At 39.3% G+C, this 21,191-nt stretch overlaps 1 protein-coding gene across 1 annotated transcript in view; it reads right to left on the bottom strand.

Annotated features, from left to right (window-relative positions):
- Positions 1 to 3,549: 3,549 nt before the first annotated feature.
- The window catches only part of RUNDC3B (RUN domain containing 3B), a gene marked incomplete at its 5' end in the record, with an annotated part of 38,506 nt that continues 20,864 nt past the window's right edge, over positions 3,550 to 21,191 (bottom strand). Inside the window, 4 exons of the mRNA XM_010160415.1 lie at positions 3,550 to 4,009; positions 6,465 to 6,580; positions 6,931 to 7,077; positions 19,350 to 19,507. Coding sequence (XP_010158717.1) covers positions 3,864 to 4,009; positions 6,465 to 6,580; positions 6,931 to 7,077; positions 19,350 to 19,507 — 567 coding nt within the window. The remainder of the gene's footprint in view (positions 4,010 to 6,464; positions 6,581 to 6,930; positions 7,078 to 19,349; positions 19,508 to 21,191) is intronic.

The raw sequence follows: 21,191 nt of genomic DNA, 5'->3' as shown, positions 1-21,191 counted from the left end.
TTCCCCCTCAGCTGGTTGGGTCGTGTCAAAAGATACGGTGAAATGTATTGTGCCAAATTTAAATCTCGAATTCCCCGTGAATTTCTGCCATTACATTTGGTAACTAGGTACAGCTTCCTCGTGAACCAGTCAAAAAAGGATGAATCCACTTTTTTCTTAAGACTAAGAAAGTACACGCGACCCTTCAACTATCACTGAAGAGTTTGACTTCTCTTCTCTGCCTGTTCTTCAGTAGTGATTAAAAGGGGAAAAAGTGGAGGCTGGGCAGAACAGTGAAGAATAACCACTGCCACTCTGTTAATGTTCAGTCTGACTGGGTGTGTTTGGTGGTATTTAAAATGATGTTTGGAAAGTATTTTGGGCTTTCACCAGTGCGGTGTGATTGTTCCTCCATAAGGAGGTGGATATAGAATGAATTAATAAAGGCTTATCTACTCTCACTTAATAAGTGGTTAATTCTGTGTGTTTGTTAGTTGCAGCTCTGTACTTTACGTAAATGCATGTTGTAAAATAGGCTTTGGCTTCTTCTAAGGTTTATTTCAAATGAAAAGTGCTTTAGGTCAAAGTGGGAAGAGCACGCTGCGCTCAGTAGAAACCCAGAGACCGTGGGGAACACGTTGATTGGGGCTGCAGCAACTTTCTAGTTTAAGGTAGAACTCTAAGAAACGAAAGCACGGCCTGGCGCGGGAGACAGCCGTTCCCTCCCTTCTGGAGGACATATTTTTGGGGGGTGCAAGCTGTCACTGTCACAGAGCTCCAAGGCAGGGCCAGGCTCCCTGCTGGGAGCATTCCCCGTAGGCGGTTTGTACGGCGTCACCTGGGTTTGAAGGCCAAGTTTCTGGCGCAAAGCCGAGGGGGTTCGTGCCAGTCTGCCTCAGCCGCGCGTGTGTCTGGAGGCCAGAGTGCATCGGGCGTACGCTAGAGACGCAGCTGCTGTCTGCTGTGCACACACGCCGTGAACAGTTGCGACGTCTCCCTTGCCCGCCGGCGCTCGACTCACCGAATCAGAGGAGGGTCATCTGTGTGATTTTGAAATAATTTCTTACCTGCCCTGGTGCCATCCCTTCTTTCACGCCTTTGCAATCAAGTGGTTGAATTTTGTTATCTGCGTATTTTAACAAGGGGGCGTGCCGGTACAACCGCACCTCAGTAGTCGGGTCAGTTAAGGCACCAACTTTTGGGTTGTGCTTTCGCCAAGAAACGGGCTTCAGTCCTGTTCCACTGTGCCGAAGGAATTCCAGCAGGGGTTTGGCTTTGGTGAAAGTTCATTACACATGGAAAAGTGCTCCGGTTGTAAAGACGCTCGGTACAAAGTTAGGGGTCCTGCCGCAGGCATTTGACACCTTCCCCTGTTGTGGCTCTCCAAGTAATTCTACACTACAACCTCAAAATAAGGCCTAGGAGAGAGGAACTAACAGCAGCAGATTTTGGACCACACAACGAAATAGGGCAACAAAAACAAGTCTCCCTGTCTGCAAGGAAAGAATCTGCCACAAGCTCAGTAATACTGGAGTTTGCCAAATGCTCTTATTTTATCCTGTGTGAAACAGAGACAACAACTAGTAATTAGCGATGATACAAAATGTTTAATTTACATGCAACATTTATGGGACGTCAAGGCAACAAAACATACAGTTTTGGCATTTTTTCAAAATTTTTTTTGAAAAATGACTGATGTTTGGAACTGAGGAAGACGCACACAGCTGATTTCCCACGCACAAAACGACACCCAGAAACTCACAGCGGTGTCAGAACACATAAAAGACTTCAGTGACATGACATATGAATGTCACGCCAGCAGCTCCACGAGAAGAGCCATCGGCGAACACGGCTGCAGATGATGATCATGGCCCCCTCCAAAATACTGATGCAGTGGGATGCAGAAGTGTTTCACAGTAAACAAGACCGATTAAATCGCTGTACCTCGATGCAGAACTTGTGGAACCCGGATTCCCTCACTGCACGTGTAGTAAAAACGCACCTCTAGTTTACAAATCAGTATTTAATAATGTTACTCAACTGCCATGAGAGAGCAGGTACTTAATGTGGTAACAAAACCCCTGGCTACATGAAGTAACGGACATGCTGACAGTGCATGAAAGGATTTACCGGTCAGCGTTTATTACGGAGAATTAAGAGGGCGGGTGCGTGAGGGCTTGGAAGAGACAAGGGCTGCTGGATTTTGCTACGCCGCTTTAAAAATCAGCATTACAAATGGCACCAGTAGTTGTTTGCTCGGCCATGGATGCAATGACCTCCAACACTGGGGAGGTGAGGAGATGTATCTGGAACCTCCTCCGGCTCAATCCAACAGCACGTTGAGCTCCAGGGATGCGTAGCCTCATACCTACAAAGGCTAAACATGTCCTGTAGCTTTTAGTAAAGGGAAGAGTGAATCCTCTCTCTTTCAAGCCCACCCCAAGATGAGCAGGTTATAGTAGTAGTGCCAAGGTACTGTTACAAGAGGCAAATCAACTAAGACCGTACAGAGTGTAGTAGTGACATCCTGTAAACATCTAAGAGTAAGCAATAATTAAAAATCTGTCTTGTATTGCAGCTACTCATGTAAACAATTTATGAAACTTCTTTGGCACAAAAAAGCATTTTCCCTAGCACTTATAAATACAACGTACTTACATGCATTTAAGTTTTGTTTAAAAAGTTACTAATCGTACTGATAAGCATTACCTCGATTAGCAAAATTCATAAAGGATTCATTGTATCTTACAAAGAATTAAGAATATAGTTTGCAATTTAAAAATTAATTTGCAAACTTTGAAACTGTAGGGTAATCCGGAAAGTTAGTTTCATTTAAAAAAATGTCTCTTTTTATTTTCCTGTCAGTAATTTAAATCAATGGCAAGTAATTTGAGAAAACTGACTTAAGTTCTGCTGTACTACCCGATCAAGAAAAATACCTATTGCACTACTACAGAAATGAGGAAATTCTTTAAAATGAGAATACTGTCATTACATTGTCTTTGCCTCCCCTTTTTCACTCTCCTTGGGATCTTGCCAACAAACACACAATCCAAACTTCCCGCGGTGCTAACCCCACCCTCCTCAGTCCCCATCCTTGAAGCAAGGCCAATAAACCAAGAAATTTCTCCTGTAAGGTTTGATTATCTGTAACTGGGGTCACTCCAAAGCATTTAGTGACTGTCCTCGCCACAGACTAATTGCTGTTCGCTGAATTGAGGTGATCAACTTACATTTCTTATTCACATGCAACTTCAAGAATTAGTAAGAGCGTGGTTCTTCAGTGTGATTCAGACGTCTCCTACATGCCATGATACTAACAGGAATGCAAAATCTAACACCGAGTCAACTTGAGAAGAGCTGTTGATAGGTTAAATATGCTATCTGAGGTCCTACGCAACATACACGGATGGAAAGCTGGAATTTTAGGTAAAATATGTCTTTGCCTGCAGAGACTGGCATTAAGGATTCCCTGTGTGTTCTGCGAGGGTGGATAGATAGTTAAAGCACTGCAGAGAAGCACCGTGGCTAGAGTAGGGCCAGGCCATTGCAAGGAGAAACAAAGGTCATGGCAGTTAAGTAGGGGACTAATTTCCAACTGTTTCATTTTAAAAATCAGTCATAATCGTCAGATTATATGTCTTGTATCTGACCAAGAGCTTTAAATAATTCAAGACTAAAACAGAAACATCTGAAAAGTCCTCTGGGGGGGGGAAAAGTTTGAATGAAAACTGACGGAATTTGTGAATTAAATAGGTAACCATGACAAGAAAAAATAAAGCAGCTTATTTTTTAACTTAGAACTAGCAGTCTTCATTGCAAGTCATTTTATGGAACATAAACCAAATGCATACAACACAAAGCTCTTCCTTCTTGTGTGTATCTCAAGATGGTGTTAAGCCTGGGCTTGTCATCTCTGTTGTGGGACTTGCAAGGTATTCACTTGATTTCAGACTTGTGAGAGATTTGTAGCTTGCTACTGAAGTAAGAGAGCCACAAAGACCAAGCAACGATGGAGTGTCTTCCTTCCCTGTTAAGTAAAATAGGAATGAAGTTAATAATTCTTACAGCACAAGATGACCTGACCACAGAAATTAAAGAAGAGGGAATAGAAAAAACTAGTTCATCGACACTATGATGAATCCCACAGTGCTGCTTCAGCCCACTCACACTTTGTAAATGCAGTCAGGAATACACATATTTATGCCATACCTTCCCTAAGAGATCCCTGGCCGTGAGTTACAGGCTGGGCTGCAGCCAGTCTCCTACAGGAGGAGATTGGGAGGCTCCGCTGACGACTCGGCGAACACAGCTTCCTAATTCAAGCACCGGTTTTAGCTGAGTACATTATATTTAACTGGAAGTGATGTTATTAATACAACATCAGTACCAGAGACCTCATTTTAAATCCCTCAGAAAGGAGTAGAATGAACTGGAATTGGTATATGTTTCTTTAGAAAAAAGGTGTTTTGGTTTTTAAACCTTGGCAGTCGGAAGCGCATTAGGCTCCGGCCACTGGAAAAGCCCAACAGGGCAGGAGTGGCAGCGCCAGTATCTGCCCTGTCATCCAAATACACTTGACCCTTAACAGGAAACATACCTATAGGTGTAAGACTGCATTGGACAATGTCTCTGCTTATTTTATGCCTTCCCTTCTCAGAATATCCGTTCAAGTTATTTTGTGCCAACTCCACTAATAAACTGCATTACAAAGAATTTGTTTTACCATCATGTCCCTCCTGGTCACCTGCAGAATAGGAAAGATCACCTTAAACTAGAGATTAAAATGAACTTAATCAGCTCACAAGCACAGGATTCTACTGATAAACCAGTCTACCAAAGTTTTTTTTAAAATCACATCTATAAAGTACATTTCTTAAAACTGTGTCTCCTGTTTTTTCTCACGAGAAGGATGTTAGAAAAAAAACCAAACAAGCCAAACCGTGCCCTGCCCAAGAATTCATTAGGAAAAAAAAAAACCCTGCCACGTAGCTCTCCTGGATTACTTATGGTTCTTATTAGCAGCTTCCACTAGATTTTAGGTCTCACCTCTACTGAGCTTTTTTCAGATGACTGAATGTCTCCCTAAAGAATGAACTAGATTAGCTCTTTAAAAAAAAAAAAAGAGTCTTCCCTTTTAGAAAAATCTTTATTCCCATGAAAAGTACCCTTGAGAGACTGCATTCAACTGGAGGACATAAAATGCACAAAGAGCAGGGTAACATTGTTGGGGCACCGCCTCCAATTTCAACAAGTGTGAAGCTAAATCTGACTACATCAGTGGGCTTAATAGTAACGAGAAAGTTTACTACCTCTAATCTTTTCATTAAAGCTGCCACCCTGAGAGTTAGACCAGAGGTATTTTAACAATAGGATCACATGCTGGCTTAAAAAAATATATTAAGGACTAGATACTGATGAACCTCACTAATTTAGAGGTGAGATGTTATTCTACCTTTGAAGACAGTCTTGAAATCAAAACCAAAACTCTTATTATCAGTGGTTTTGCCACACTTCAGTTTACAGGAGATAAACCACTTCATAAGTGCAAATTGTTAATACTGAAAAACAAGCATTTGAAAGTATATCTGCACAAGAACTCCATAATATCCACGCTGGTTCTATTTCACTTTCTCTAAGCTAACATGAAATAATTTAGATTTTAAGGCTGTTGACAGTTTTAAAGAAAGTTCTGAGTTTTACATCCTTGATATTTTAAACCCAAGAAATTTTACAGCTATGAACTACCAAGGCTGTGCTGTCAACCGTACTCAGAATTAGCATTTGATGGATACAAAAAGGATTTTTATAGCCATTTATGTTCTGTACCCAAAATACTACTATTTCAGAAGTCCTCCAGCATTTTTCTACTTTTCACAGTTGCCCACAAGATGGAGCAGCTAAACTTCGATAAGCGTACAGATTTTGGAAGGGGGGGCGCGGGGGAGGGATGGTTATGTGCATATTACATTTATCTACTAGCATGGTTCATACATTGATTTCTCTCTGTCTTAACAGAAACCCTGCCAGGCTGCATCTTTGCAGATGAATGTTGAATGCAAGACAAAAAAATGACAGTGGCAGTTGCAATTCCAGTGCCTTTAACCTTTTAAGAAACAAAAACGGAAACTTAAAGAACTCAGAAGATTTGAGTGAGTGAGAGCAGAAAGATGACAGAAGATCTTCCTTGTAGCTGAGCTGTCTCTGGTTCCGTGATGGAGAAGGAAGGCTGTGCAACATATTTGAAGCTTGCTTTAAATACAGCACGAAAGCTTATCATTACTGGGGGGTGTGGGGTGTGCGAGGCGGGCATTTTCATAAATCCAAACTTATTTGAAGTGTAGTCCGTCAGGAAATGGAAACAATTTGCATAACAATGAAAAAATACGCTGTTCGGTGCGTATTTTGTTCACACTGAAAATTCATTTCTCAGGGACTGAAGATCAGAGCTATGAAGAACAAAATAAACCAGACTGGCTCTGTACCTTCATTTAACAAGTTCATTCCATCCCGCTTCCCGTCCTGCGAGTGACCTGGATCCAGAGAGGATTGAGAGAGACTAACTTCTGCCGAAAGCTGGTCCAGACTTTGAAAACTTTTCCTGCAAAGCAAGTAATATTTAATAGTAACAGAGGTAAAGATCTAACTAGGTATCTTACATTCTGAGTTTTCTAAACCAAACATAGGCAGTTAATCTTTCTTCTCTTAAAAACTCTACTTATTTTTTATTTCCTAAACCACATATTTTCCTAATGCAATTTTTTTTCTTTTTATTAATCCAAAAGAAAGGAAATTCTTATGGTAAGCAATAGAAAACGATCTTTTCTGCCAACTGATCCTTGTACATTGTAACAGGTAATTCCAGGAGGACACATTTAAGAGTATGCTAAGTGTATAATTTTGAGTTTCCCTGTTCCGCTAAAGGTGAATCAAAGTAAGTATCCAATTTACTCATCCCACTGTTGATTGTGCTTTCTATAGAGTAGAGTGTCCAAGGCAACCGCATTGACATCCAGAGCTCCTGGGGAAGGCCACTGATTGGTGAGGTGAGTCGTTAATTCTTGTCTTGATCTCAAGTCATTATTCTTTAGCACAGTTCTGTGAATACAAAAAGCAGTAAGTCTCAACCTAATAAATGCAATTCCTTAAGGTAAAGAAAAAAAAAAACCACACAGGACAAATAGTCCTGACCAAGTTGATGTTCTACTTTGAGTGACCAACAGATTGCAAAAGCATCTTCAGCTGTTCATTTTTCCTAGGGGAAGCAACTGAGATACCTATTGAGAAGTATTTAGGAACAGAGAAAAAGTTGAAATTAGAATCTTTCTGCAAAAGCAATAAAAAAAAAAAAAAAAAGTCAGCTGCATTCTAAAGGTTCATCCTGCTGGCATGGTGGTAATTAACAGTCCAACTGTTTTGCAAACCAACTATGGGAACGTGACATCCTTGTCCTTCCACCCCCCCAGTTTTTTTTTTGCAGTTTCACACACACACAACCCCCATTACTTCTGCAGAATGAACTAAAAAGCAGACATACTAGTTCCATTCTATGCTTGCAGGTAAAATATAACACATAGTTATACTATTTTCTACCACCTTACAGTTTCTAGTGACTGATTTTTTAAATTACAGAAGCTGTGTTAACAGAGTACCTTACATGTTCAAATTAGTTTTGCCTCATATTCCCATGAAGCAGACCAATTTTCTAAAATTGTGGAAATGAGGAAGCTAATGTGCCAATATTGGAAATCATCTGCCAAGTGTCATACAGAAGTAAAGAAAGTACATGGTTCTTCAGGCTCCAAGACAAGATCGGCCTTTTTCTGACAGTACAAGGCAACCTCCAACCTACCCTTATACTGCTGTAGAATACCTCTACAGTAAACAAAAGAAAGATTGCTTGTTAGCCCATAAATCCTGCAATCCACGAAATAATAGGCAGCAGTAAAACGCTGCTTTACAAGTAGTTCTCTGGCCTGAAGCAAGTAGCTACCGTTATGTATCTCCGTACCGAACGTACTCAGGAGTTCAAAGCCAAGTGCTGTGTTGCTATCTGAAATGCCAAACTGCATAGCAAATTAACACTGTTCACGGTACGCACACATTTATGTGATTTCACAAACAACGTTATCAACAGGTCTGTTTTTACAATGAGGTTTTTATTCTGATGGTCTCTGAACTGTTTAGACAAGAACCTCAGTAAGGGCACATAGCACCCAAAGAGTCAAAATTTCCCATAAAACAAGGTAAGACAATAGTGAGTTCAGTAAGGAATTTTTAGTAGCTGTGTTTGAGAGCAGAGACAGACGCACAGCAATTTTGCAAGAGAAGGTGGTGAAGGATCACGGTGAACAAAACTGTTTTCAAGAAACTCCTCTCCAGATGACAAATTCCCCCAGTGTTCATGCAAGCAAACAGTGAACTTTTCTACCTTGGGATCTCCCCCCTCACCATCGTCTCGAAGGGGTCTACAGGAATAACCACTTTGATAATGTAAAGCTCGTAATAATTTCATGTCCTGTGTGGTACTCACTTCCCCATGTAATTTCCCTACTTCCATGGGGTACATCGAGCATTAAACAGGCCTGTTAAGGGCTGGGTGATTTCAGGAAAGTGAAACACTGGCCTAGCAAGTTCTTAGGAGGTTAGCCAGTTAGACTCCATCACCTTATTCAGGAGGACTTCAATGGTTTCACAGAAATTTTGTAACAGGACACAGTTTATATTAGCAACTATACGCAGGGTAACTAAATGCAAATTCACATACAACACTGAAGTGCAAATTCCCATCTGGACAACTCCTGTATGTTATCACCACACAACTCAGCAGCAGTGTTATTACTAAACAAACATGCTGAGCAAAGATGACAAAACCACACATCTACAGACAAGTTGCTAATAGTAGAATTTTGACATTTTACGTAGGTTTCTATATTGAGGCTTTCCTCACAAATCTTTATGCTATAGTAACCTGAAATTCCACCCCTTCTGTGTGGACAAAGAAATTCTGAAACAAAGCCTAACCGACTGCTCCAGGGATTTTAGCATAACAGTGTTTAAAGACTGTTCCAGTAGATGATTACTTAAACCACTCCACCAAGCCCAGGAAGAAAACTAAGCATGAAGTAGGATACAGAAGTCACTGTTCTCCTATTAAAACTTTTATGCTTTCCTTTTGAATCTTTAAAAATATGTAAAAATAACTTTGAATATATAAAATCAGTCCAAACAGTATTCAGTATATCTAAAATAGCAACCCTCCCCACTAGTGTTCACGGGCTCTGTCTCTGTCAGGTAGTCCTCAGAATATTTACTTGCTGATTTCCTCAACTTCTATTATTTTGAGATGTTTATTTCATGATTTATCATTCTGAGATTATTTAAGCACAAACCAAATACAATTATGTATGGTACACATATAATAATGAAATGCAATTGTCTAATTCTTGCTCTTTTCCATCCCTGCTCCACCGTATGTTGCCTTTACAGTTGTTCCAGGACAATGGGGTAGAAGCCACTCATTAAATGGATCATCAAAACAGTCAGTCAAGTTTTAAAGTTTCTTTTAAAGAGTCTTTTTTATTTTTTATTTAAATTTAATTCATGAGGTAACCTCAGAAACAGATCTGTTTGCAACGGCATCGCTTTTGGCAGCTCATCTACCTCTCAAAAGGATAAAAGTTACTCCTTTGAATATAACACATCAGACTTCTGCATCTGGAAACTGTCACCTGACTTGATGCACTCATTCATAGTGAGGGGTGGGGACAAAAGACAGCCTGTACCTGGGGTTCCTGCATGCAAAATGGGAATGACAGAAGATTACCTTTGGTCACTTACTGAACTGTAACTATATTACCTCTGCAAATTTAAAAATAAATAAGTAAACAAAAATGAATCTCAAGTTCAGTCCAAGCTAATCTAGAAAAGCCTTATCCTGGTAACCACATAAAATTTCTGGTCCCATTTCAACTGGATTGGATTTCCAATTTCCCCTGGATCAAATCCAGCGTCATGCCATCAAAATCCTATTCTGAAAGACTCATTTACACAGATGTTCTTGTTTAATAAATAGTTCTGTTTCCAATTATACCTATGAAAAACCAGTAATTTCTTACCTGCAAGTTTAATTTCTCCAAATCCAGAAAATGCCAGTCCAGTTGGCAATTTGCCCTCCTACCAGCAGATGAAGACAGGAAATAAACCAAACAGACTAATTCCCTGAGAAAGGGAATTATATCAGATGAGTGCTCCAGTTCAAGAACTACCTGAGTAGTGAAAAGTAAAAGTGAAAAAAAAAGCTTAAAAAAAAAAAAAGAAAACCATTTAAATAAGAAAGAACAAGCTTTAAAAACCTTTATTTAGGACAGAAAACATGGAATGCAAACTCAAATTGATAGCATATATGAACATAACCAAAATCAGTAAGAGCAGGTCTAAAATAAAAGGGAACTTTCAACTTGTCAGTACTGCAGCAAGACGGTGAGTTTTCTGGACTGGTATGTCATTGGACTTTGAGAAATTAGATCAGCAGGTATGAAAATGAGTTACTTACCAGGAGATTTTGATGCTGCAATATATCACCTCTCTCAGGTTTGTGCCCTGTGCACAGACACGGTACTCCCCAAATTAGATCCTGGCAGAATTTCCAATGGCAGCCGCTGCAGTGAAAAAAAGCAGGCACATCCTGCTGCACCACACTCCGTTACTCTTTCTGACTGGCCTCTTCGTGCGTAACGGCAGCGGTACTAGTTGGACCACAGAACGGGTCCCCTCGAAGCTTCCTCAACCATCCTTTTAGTCCACCTTTATTATCTCCTAGAGATCTTGAAAGATATACTCCAGTAATAAAACTACTGCCATCAATTTTATACAGCCTTTGATCTCCTTGACCTTTGGAGTGACTTGGACGAGCTTACATTGGCAAGAAATACCAGCACCTTGACTCCTGAGTAAGCTAATTACAGTGGAGATGTTTATTTCGGAATACAGACATCCAGAATGGATCAAAACACACTACAGTATGTCCATTTTGCATGTGCTCGTTAAAATACTACTGCAGTACTTGACTGACATCTCTTCGTGTCCCTGGACAAATAACCAGGCCGGATTCCTTTGAGGAGGAAAGCAGGCACAACACAACCAGTTTCCCCAGACAGCAGGTCTTGACTGAAATTAAGAAAAATACTAATACTTTCGTTGCTTGTCAAGTAAAGGGCAGCTTTTACTTCTGTTCTTCAACTATCAGATCTTTTCTGCTGGAAAATGGACGACTCAGCCAACGGCTTTTCTTGACAGATTATCAAATTTATCTTTAGTAAGTATCCCCTCAAACAGGGCTTGTTATTAATGGATTTGTTTTTCCATGTCAGTCATGTAACCACAAATTAACTGTCTGTAGCTGAACCCCTTTTAAGAGAACATTTAAAAAACCTATTTTAACGCACTTCCCTTCGATTCAGCAAAAACAGCAGCATTAACCACCAAACGGTTGGGTAAACTTTGGGTTGACTCAACAACCACTTTTTTAAACTTTAAAACACTTGCACATTAAGTCAGCAAGAGTTTCAGCAGAGCTATCTAACATCATAACTGTAATACGGGTATTTGCCAAATCAGCATACAAACTCCTCCAGTATGCCATGTTTCAAATTACAAAAAAGTGAATATGGGAATGTTGACTTACTCTGCAGGACAGAAGACCATGACATTGTGGTTTGTTTGTTTGGGGAGGGGGGAGTGGGGGAAGAATGCAGCAAGTCACGAGTAATGTTAAGTTCCTCCTGGTAGCTGAACTGCCGAACTGAGCAAACAGTAAGACAGAGCTCCAGAGTCTAAGGCAATTGTAGAATGAAAAAATGCAGGACAAAAATCTGATGCAAGGGGAGAAAGGGGGGGAAATAACTCAAACAAAAAAAAACCCCACAAATATAGAGAAAAGGACAGTAGGAAATGGAGAAATGGGAAGAGAAAAAACAGGCAGCAAATAAAAATCTCTGCCAACTGTAATTTGAGTTATAATTTGGATAAAATAATAAATTTTTCAGTAGTTTGTAAGTGGCTGCATAATACTATCTCAATGACAACAGTAAAAGCACCAATCTCAGTCTCAACCACTTGCTATGCAAATAGACCGTTAATAAAAGCTTCTTGCTCAAGAAACCAGGTAACTCACTACACTCCATTATCTTGGTTACAACTTCAGATGTTCAGCTTTTTTTACTTTAAGCCTTTACAGAAATCAGATAAATTGTGTTTTATTTTAACAAAAGGCTGAGAAAACCCAAGACACAAAGTTGTAGCCTAAAAGCTGGATTTCAAAGAAAGAAAACCAAGGTGTATCCTAAATTTATAAACATCACCCATTATTACAAATATCCTACCCAAAACCAACCAACCAACCAACCAAACATTCCTGTGACTGTGTGTGTGCACACTGACCTGTAACACGTCTTTCTTTTGGTCAAACTATTTGTATTTTAGAGAAACTTTTAATTTTGTTTCCAAAGTATAAAATGGTTTTTTTTATTACTTTTCACTGGATGAAACTTAATTCTTGATCACATGTATGTAAATCAATAAACATAGCCAAATAAAACTGAAATTTAGGATAATTTAAATATGAATTTATTTTGTCTAAAGGATTTGGGAGAATTCCAAAGAAGAAGGAATAGTTCTGCAAATACAGAACTAGCCTCTTCCCATCATTCTAACCTGGCACGATACTTCCACCCTCACAAAAATTAGTTTTGTCTATTTTTACTCTTTGTTATTTAAAGTCCATTTAGTTTGGCACTGAACTTTGTGACTTGCGTTAAATATATCAGAAGAATGTAAAAATTAATTTTGTTCAACTCTTCTCATTTACATACAAGCACTACCAAATACTAGATTTTCCCATCAGTATCTTGCAGAATATAGAGGCAAATCTATAGTAAATGAGGGTTAAGAAATAAAACAAGAAAAATTGGGACTCTCAGAAGCAAATGGTAATGCAAGTTTATTTATCTTAAATGGATAAAGCACAAAGATTGAATTCAGTCTCTGTGACTGTGCTCCAGGAGTTAATAATTATGCACCACGATTGACCCACCCTGTTTTTTAGCTGATGTTTTCTATCCCCTCCATTTGAAGTGAGTACCAAGTTACTCAAACTGTTCTATGAAATCAAAGGCTCAGGTTCATCTGGTCTAGACACGAGAGAATTCTCTTTGTGTAATTAAAAGAGGAAAACATGGATATTTGTTGTAAAGGTCGTTTAGCATTACCGTGCCCAAGCGTATTCTAAGGATTCTTTTTCTGCCGCAGTTCATGTCAGTTCAGCTAATGTTAACAGAGGAAGAAACTCCACGATCCATACAATATGCCTTCCTGCTGGGAACGTGCATCATTTGTAACTGCATTGCACTGAGGCCCTGAAAGGTTCCTTACTTCTCTGTATTATTTTGAAAGACCTTACCTTCCCCTGCTCCCAACCTTAACATGCTACATTGGATAAAAATTCTGGAATTTGGAATGCATGAAGTGCTGATGTCCAAGTAACTTCAAGCTTTCTTGCTTGCTACTTTTATGCAATGCCTTTATCCAAACAAGTGTAGCTACGGGAGAAAAGAGAAAAGGTGCCACCATAAAACCAGTTTTTAGTATTACACATTAGAGACTCAGAGAAGGGGACACATTACCAAGAGAATGTCAGTAAGTATCCAAAATGGACAAAGCCAGGTCCCTATGATTCTCTAACACACAGAGGAAAAAGAGAAAAAAGAAAAAGAGAAGAGAAACTCCTTACAAAAATGAGTATTTTTCACCTTGGAGTCAGCCAGGATTTTGCTGTAAATATACCAACATATCTTGTCCCTGAAGACACCGATAACTTCAAAAGCTTTTAACTTTTTTAAATTTAAGATTTTAATATAAACCTTTTAAAATCACTTTTTAAAAGCTCAGAATGAGAAACGAAAATACAAGGGCTTAAAAATAGATCCCTCCCTATCTACTGCATCTTGCAGAGTAAGTATTTTTCCTCAGGTTGCTATCAGTCCAGAAACTTCTGGCTTCCTGCTGCGCAATGAACCCATGCAATCTCTCTGGATTCTAAGAATAGCGTGGCCGCCATCATGCCAGAGCATTGGCTGCAATTTTGTTTAATTCTGCATATTTCCTTGCTGTGCCTCACCCTCTATGCTCCACTCTGAATTGCAGGAGTCTGTCTGTCCATGTTCTATATCCAGCTGAACTTTTCCCAGTTATACTTTAAAGCAAAAAGGAAATTCCAATGCCTTCACAGGTTTCCATCTCACAGAAAATAGAACTTTCCTTCTTGCTGTCGATCCACACCTTTGTAAAACAGAACAGGCCTACAGTATTGCACCAAACTGCAAAAGAAATAATTCCACAAAAGTAAAATCCAAACCACCATCTGTCAAAAGATGCAATTTTTTTCTACGCAGTTTAAAAAAAAAAAAGTACAGACAAGTTGAGAAATGAAGGTGCTGAAAACAGACCAGACTGCAATACTAAGGATTTAAAACTGCTGCTGCAAACTTCAGGGAGACCAAGGACATACAGAACCCACTACAAATAAAAGCGTGGCTGACATGACTTATGGTTTGATAGCAAGGATCCATGAAAGCTTTGGAAGGAAAGAAGGATTTAGCATTCTCAGTTTTGACATTCTAGGAAAGGAATTCACCAAGAAGATCAAACATCAAATTTTAATCTCCTAGTTCCTTTCAGTAAGAAAATAAAGCAGCTACAACAAATTGAATTTGCTGTACTTAGGCTGTTGAGGAATTCAGCTTCTTAATTTTTTCTTTCCAATTTCTCCAGATAACTTAGGTTTGAGCCAGGATTACAAAGCTAGGCAACCCACATTTAATGCTTTACTCACAAGGAGACACGGAACAGGCTAACTTTCAGAGCCTTTGCTGAGACCCTTCAGCTTCCTTGGACAAGCTTTTCTCTGCTTTCTCCCTGACTGCACAGTTACAGCCTACATCCTCTATGACTTGTGTGTGTTCATCTGTGACCCTCCCCTGCCTGCTCTCGGGCAGAGGACTTGTGGCAGCACCCTAAAGGCTCTAGTACATTTACAGACAAGAATCCTGACAAAGTGAGGAAAAGCACCGACACTATTTTCACAAGCAAGTATTTTTTTTTTAAACAAATAGGGCATGATCAATCCAGAAAGGAATCGTCTTTGCTACACAGAATACAGCAAATCTTCCTTTAAGTATTCCATAATAGGTGTGATAGGACATGGTGTATTTGAAACAGATACTCATTTTGCTTGGACCTAAACAGGCATGAATTTACTCCGGCACGCCGCTCTCACAGAACTATGGCTATATTCAGGGACTGCTGAGCAGGAGCTGATGGACTTTCTGAAAGGCAGGATGCATTAGTCTGAGATCAGTGCAGCACTAACACAGGGCACAGAGCTGTGTGGACAGTCAAGCTTAATACAATGCAAGATGTGAGTGTCCCTAAAATTTAATTTGAGTCTTACTTGTGGCAGAACCAAAGGCAGAATTCCAAATACAGAAGAGTTATGACTTTCCTTCCTTTCACATGCCCCTCCAGAAAACACCAGAACAAGACAGAGATAAAGGAAGATACATCAGAGGGAGATAAAAACCACAGCAGTATAAAATACACCATATAGCCACTGAATCCAAGTGATACATATTCAATACATGTGATTAAAAAAAGAACATTAAATTAAAATATGGCACCATATGGGACAAAAGGGCTGTACCATCTTACACCAGGCACACCAGCCTGAAAATCTGAAAAATACCTTCAGAGGAAACCCATGTTGGTAAACATTAAGTAAAGCACTATTATAATTTCAACAAAAATCACAGCACAAGAAAATAAAAAGCATTTCAAGTTGAGGGTTTTTTACCTTTGTATACAATGCTTTCCTGTTTCCTTAGCACTTTATTCAAAAAGATTTTTTTTGTTAAAGTGATTCTCTTCTATAACATCTGTGATTTACTATGCAGGAGATGAGTCATTATTCAGGAAATTGATGGAATCTCTCTTGTAAATACACATCAATATTTAACATATATAAATATCAATTTCAGATGCAGAATCTGAACTTCAAAGTAACAAAGTTCAGCAGAGCTTGCCTTTGACACAGGGAGTGTGTGAGCCAAAAGACAACTAAGAATCACCCTAAGGGGAAGAAAAGCCTGTTTAAGCTGAAATGAAGAAATTTAAAGCAAGGATATTGTGGGTAAACAGTTCCAGATTTTGCCCAGTCACTTCTTTGTCTGAGCTAACGAGTCCTTCAAGGCAGCGGTCTCCAAAGCGGGGTACATAAAACAATCCTTTGGGATACTGGAAGAAAATACTTCCTATACATTAATAAATTAAAAAAAAAGGTAGTGTTTATTTCATCTTTATCTCATCCTTTTTAATTTCTAATTTGTGTATGTTTTATAATGTATGTAATATATTAATATAATAGTACATGTATATGATATATAAATAAATATACCTATATTAGGGGTGTACTTAGAATTTTTTTAACTGATGGAGTGCATGATTAAATGTGTCTCTGTTCCAAGAGACACTCAGCAATTCTCTGCTGGTGCTTAGAGGAGGAAAAAATCGCTGCCTCTGAGTTTTGACTACTCCAGGATACAGTTCTTTGATGATTTGGGATCCCTCTCCCATCACATTTTGGATATTCTGGAATTCAAACTGTTTTCTTCAGTTAGACAGCCAAGGATCACAGGCTTCTCTTGGCTGTCCTCCCGTGAGCTGTTACTTTTAAGCACTTAAGGCCTTAAGAACTGCCCTGCCCTCACTGTAAAAACACACTCTACCTACCTATAGGAGAGTGAAGCCAAAAGCACTGTTTAGAGAACAGCGTTCAGCAAGTCCCAGGCAAAACCATGCCCCAGTGACAGCAAAGACTTCTGAAGAAAGCAAATGAAAGCTAGAATATGCCTCATCGTTATTACAATTGACACATTATCAGTAGGCAATCAGTTCATCTGGAGATGCTGCAAGTGTGGTGAAAGAGCAAGCTGTTCTTAGAATAGAACAGAACAATTTCAGTTGGAAGAGACTTCAAATGATCACCTAGTCCAACTGCCTGACCAATTCAGGGCTGCCCAAAACTTGGAGCATGTTATTAAGGGCCCTGTCCAAATGCCTCTTAAACACTCAGGTAGGGAGCATCAATCACCCCTCCAGAAAGCCTCTCCCAGTATTTCACCCCCCTCTTGATACAGAAATATTTCCTAATATCTAGTCTGAACCTTCTTCTTGATCAGCTGTGGATTAGTTTAAATGTGTCCGACTCTGCAGCCTGATTTTCCTCACCTGATCTGCTATCAGACACCTGCCAGCAGAGACGCCCAGTATAAGTGGGCACATTATGAAGAAATCCAATGAAGTTGAGAGACACAAAAAAATGTTACTCTTTAGTGAATTATTAATTTGATAAATTTTCAGCTTCCCTATTTTCTAGATACTGGTATTCATGAGACCCATGAAATGGCTTTCACTAAATTGAAAACGGTCTTGTTCATTCCAGTTTGGTTACTCAGGTGTGCGAGACAAAAGTTAAGAATACTGAATATTGTAGAACGTGAAGTTTTGCATAGCAACTGTAAGCCAAAAAGTACTTCCAAGTTTCTCCAATCTCCATATTTATTTCATGCTTTACAGCAAACTGCTTTATTAAATGTGAATATGGAAAAGTTTCTCTGTCGGTAATCTAATTTATAACCTGAGGGCCTTGTTAATCACTAGTGTTCTCTGGTCTCCAAGTCAGCAACAGTAACAGCCTTTGGTTGGTTTTGGCTTTGTTGTTGGGGTTTTTTTTTCTTTTGGGGCGGTGGGGATGAGGTGGGAAGGCAAACCTAGACACAGACTCACATTTTGCCCAAATCCGTTGAGAATATATGTAAAACATTTTGACATAAGAAAGCCAGCAAACAAAATTGAACCCCAAAGACAGAGCTTTAGAACAGTGTGATTTCATACAGCTCAGCTAAAAATTAACAGCAGGTCTGAATGTTCAAAATTTCTAAGTATCAGAGTGGCTTTAAGTGAGCTCACACCTTCCTCCCACCCCCCAGATAATCAGGGAGGCCAAAGAAGCATAACATGAATCATTAGCTGTATCAGTTCAGAAAAGAACTCAAGAACAGCTCTCTCCAAAGCTTATAGGTAATCAGGAAAAAAAGGAAAAAAAATACAACTTGGAAAAACATCTTTTTTTCTTCCTCAGTCCTGAAACTGGCATAAATAAAACGCAAATGTTCTATTCCTGAGGATTTTCATAAAACTTCAAGCACTAAAATGATCTACCAAAAGACTGGGGCTGGGAGGAAGCAGTGGCTTTGTTTACAAGCTAGAAGTACTTTTTACTGCATAGAAAAGACCCTTCTGGATGGCGTCTCTATGAGACATTAGGTAGAAGGAACCATAGTACCCCAAACCCATCTTTATATTCTCTTCGTCCCGGATTGTTTCAAAGGCCACGAATGACTTATTTTACCTCAGGGCCCAGACACATACAAATTACTCCAGTTATGAGGTAAAATAATTGATCTCGTGTTTGCTATGAACAGAACATACAGTTACTGCAGGTGCTTATTATAGCAGTCTCGTGGCAAATACCACCACAGGGCGAGTCTTCCATCTACCTGGGCCTTTAAACCTCAGCAGGGAGTGTCTCTGAGAAAGGACATCGCCCTCCCTACCCAACAGACAGGGCTGGGAGGAAGAGCTGTGTAAGCATCCCAAAATACTCAAATATTCATCATATTAGGAGTCACATGTGCCATTAAAAATGAAGCCTTTTCCTGTTGTTTTTTTAGCATTTTGCCTTGCACTGAAGAAAGTGACTAGCAAACTGTTTCATCAGTTTGAATATTTTTAGGACTACCAGATGAACTTCTACTGTGTCTGAGCCCCACGCTGATAAAGTGGAACCTATACACAGAAAATAAATATTCTGTTATCCTCTCCTGCCCAACACTTTAAAAACAGCGTTTAGAAGAAAGCTGCTTCTAATGTTTTTTAAAGGACAACCTTAAAGCTGCAAGTAATAAAATAAGGAACATTTTATTAAAATGTGTTAAAAATTTAAGCAAGTTGTCTGCAACCTACTTCAGATTAAAAAAAAAAAAATCTCAGAATTATTCTGTCTTACACTACTGCAGTTTGAAGAGGAGTCATTTCTGAATATATGACTTGTCAGGGGGAAAAAAAAAAAGCTAAAATACATAAATTTCTTTAAGAAGTTTGACTTATTTCCATGGGATCATAAGTTCTTTGTAGTACATAGTTAAATAAATTAAGCAATACTGCTCTAACAATGTTTCTCCATTATATTAACTTACAACTGGTCTTGCAGTTCCACAATGATATATTCCAGCTGTTCCTTCTCCATTTTATGGGCTAGATCCATATCTTCAATTCTTTGTAGGAGCAGCTTATTCTGTGAGACAGATTCAGATAGCTGGTTTTCTCTGAGTCGTACCAATTCTTCAAGGTAACCCTGGAAATATAAGTGTTAGAAAGCCTTAAAGAACATACTATCAAAAAAAAATATTTCATTTTCTTTTTTCGGTTTTAAATGAGCACTGGAATGAGTTGTGCAGACAGGCTGGGCAGTCTGCCTTCTTGAGATATTCACCACCCGAATGAACAAGGCCCTAAGCAACCTGCTCTAGTATACCTCTTTTTGAGCAGGAGAGTTGAGCACTCCAAGTAGTGCTCTGAAGGTACTGAAGTAAGTCAACAGGACATATACAAATTTCCTGCCTCCCAGAAATGTCAAATCTTTTACAACAAGATTTTAGATATGGAGCATCAGCATCAGAAACAGAACCATAGATACATCTATCTCTAAGGATGTTCAGGTGCATCATCCCACCAGTGAAAGCAGATGAAACTCCAGCATAACGGTACACACAGGAGTTTACTACACAAAGTGAACAGTTTACACCATTCCAAACCAGCGAAGGGGTAACTTCTACATCAGTAACAAACATGCAAACAATGACTCATTAATCTGGACAAGAGACAACTTGGAAAAGACAAACTCATCGTATTTCCCGAGTGGCCTGGAGAGGGCAAGAAGGAAGCGGCTGTTGAATATTTTTTAAAATAGAAGAGCTAGGCACTATGAAATGAAACAAGTAGGAGCCACATTCAAAAGACAGAAAAGCAGGCAGCTTTTCACACAACAGATGGTAGATAGGCAGAATGCTTTGCCAAAAAAATGGTTTGGAGGCTAAAAATTTACATGGGGTCAAGGGGATATTTGACAAGTATTTGGAAGAGAGATCCATCACGGGTTACTACACGGTCAAACCTTATCAGCTTCAGGAAGTCCTTGAGCTGATATGTATTGGCCAAGAAAGTATTAGAAGAAAAACAGTGCACGTACATTTGCTTTGTTTTTATTCTTCCCTCTGCATCTACTTCAGGCAAATATCCAAGATAGGAAAGTAGGTTAACCAAGGGTTCTTGGTCTAAAGCAGCATAGCATTGTTGATCCAATAGAGCAGTGCCAAGATTTACTTTGCTAAAATAATACCTGACCCTATCCTACCGTTCAAACAACTCAGAAGACACAGGTACCTTTATCTTGGCTGAAATCCAACCACCTGTATATTGTGACCCTGGTAAACATGATTCACCTGTGCTATTGATGACCACACTACACATACCTTCTTAGAAGGCACAAGAGGAATTTATCACTGTTTGCACAAAGGGAATGATAGTGGAGCAAAAGAAAGATCTATGAGACTCACTGTATCAGTTACTAAAATGACATTGCTTCCAAATTGGTCTTCTTGTCACGAACATCCAGTTTTTCAACACACAGAGTGTCAGAAAGCCTCTTTCTTTGGAAGAAAACACTCTCTCTGATTAACTGGTACCTACTGCACTGTGTGCAAAACAATTGCTGCTGCAACTTACAGCCATGAAAAAGGTCTCGAAAAGGGAAGGAGAGAAATACTCAGGCAAGAAAGGAGCTCTATTCCATAGTCAATCTAACCTCTTAATGGTCATTTGTTCAAGTTATAATAGCACAAATGTCGTATAGTTGAAGTGAATTAAATTTTTTTCTTCCAGTCCAGTAAAAACTAGAAAGGCAGAGACATACTAATGCCCTAACCTAAGGGAAATAATTACACCTCCAAGCACCCTGTAACTCCAAGTTATAGCCTTTC

The sequence above is a fragment of the Eurypyga helias genome, unplaced genomic scaffold (assembly GCF_000690775.1).
Source record: "Eurypyga helias isolate BGI_N326 unplaced genomic scaffold, ASM69077v1 scaffold32601, whole genome shotgun sequence".
Classification (NCBI taxonomy): domain Eukaryota; kingdom Metazoa; phylum Chordata; class Aves; order Eurypygiformes; family Eurypygidae; genus Eurypyga; species Eurypyga helias.
Note: the sequence above shows the minus strand (reverse complement) of the source record. Positions and strands in the feature narration are given on the sequence as shown.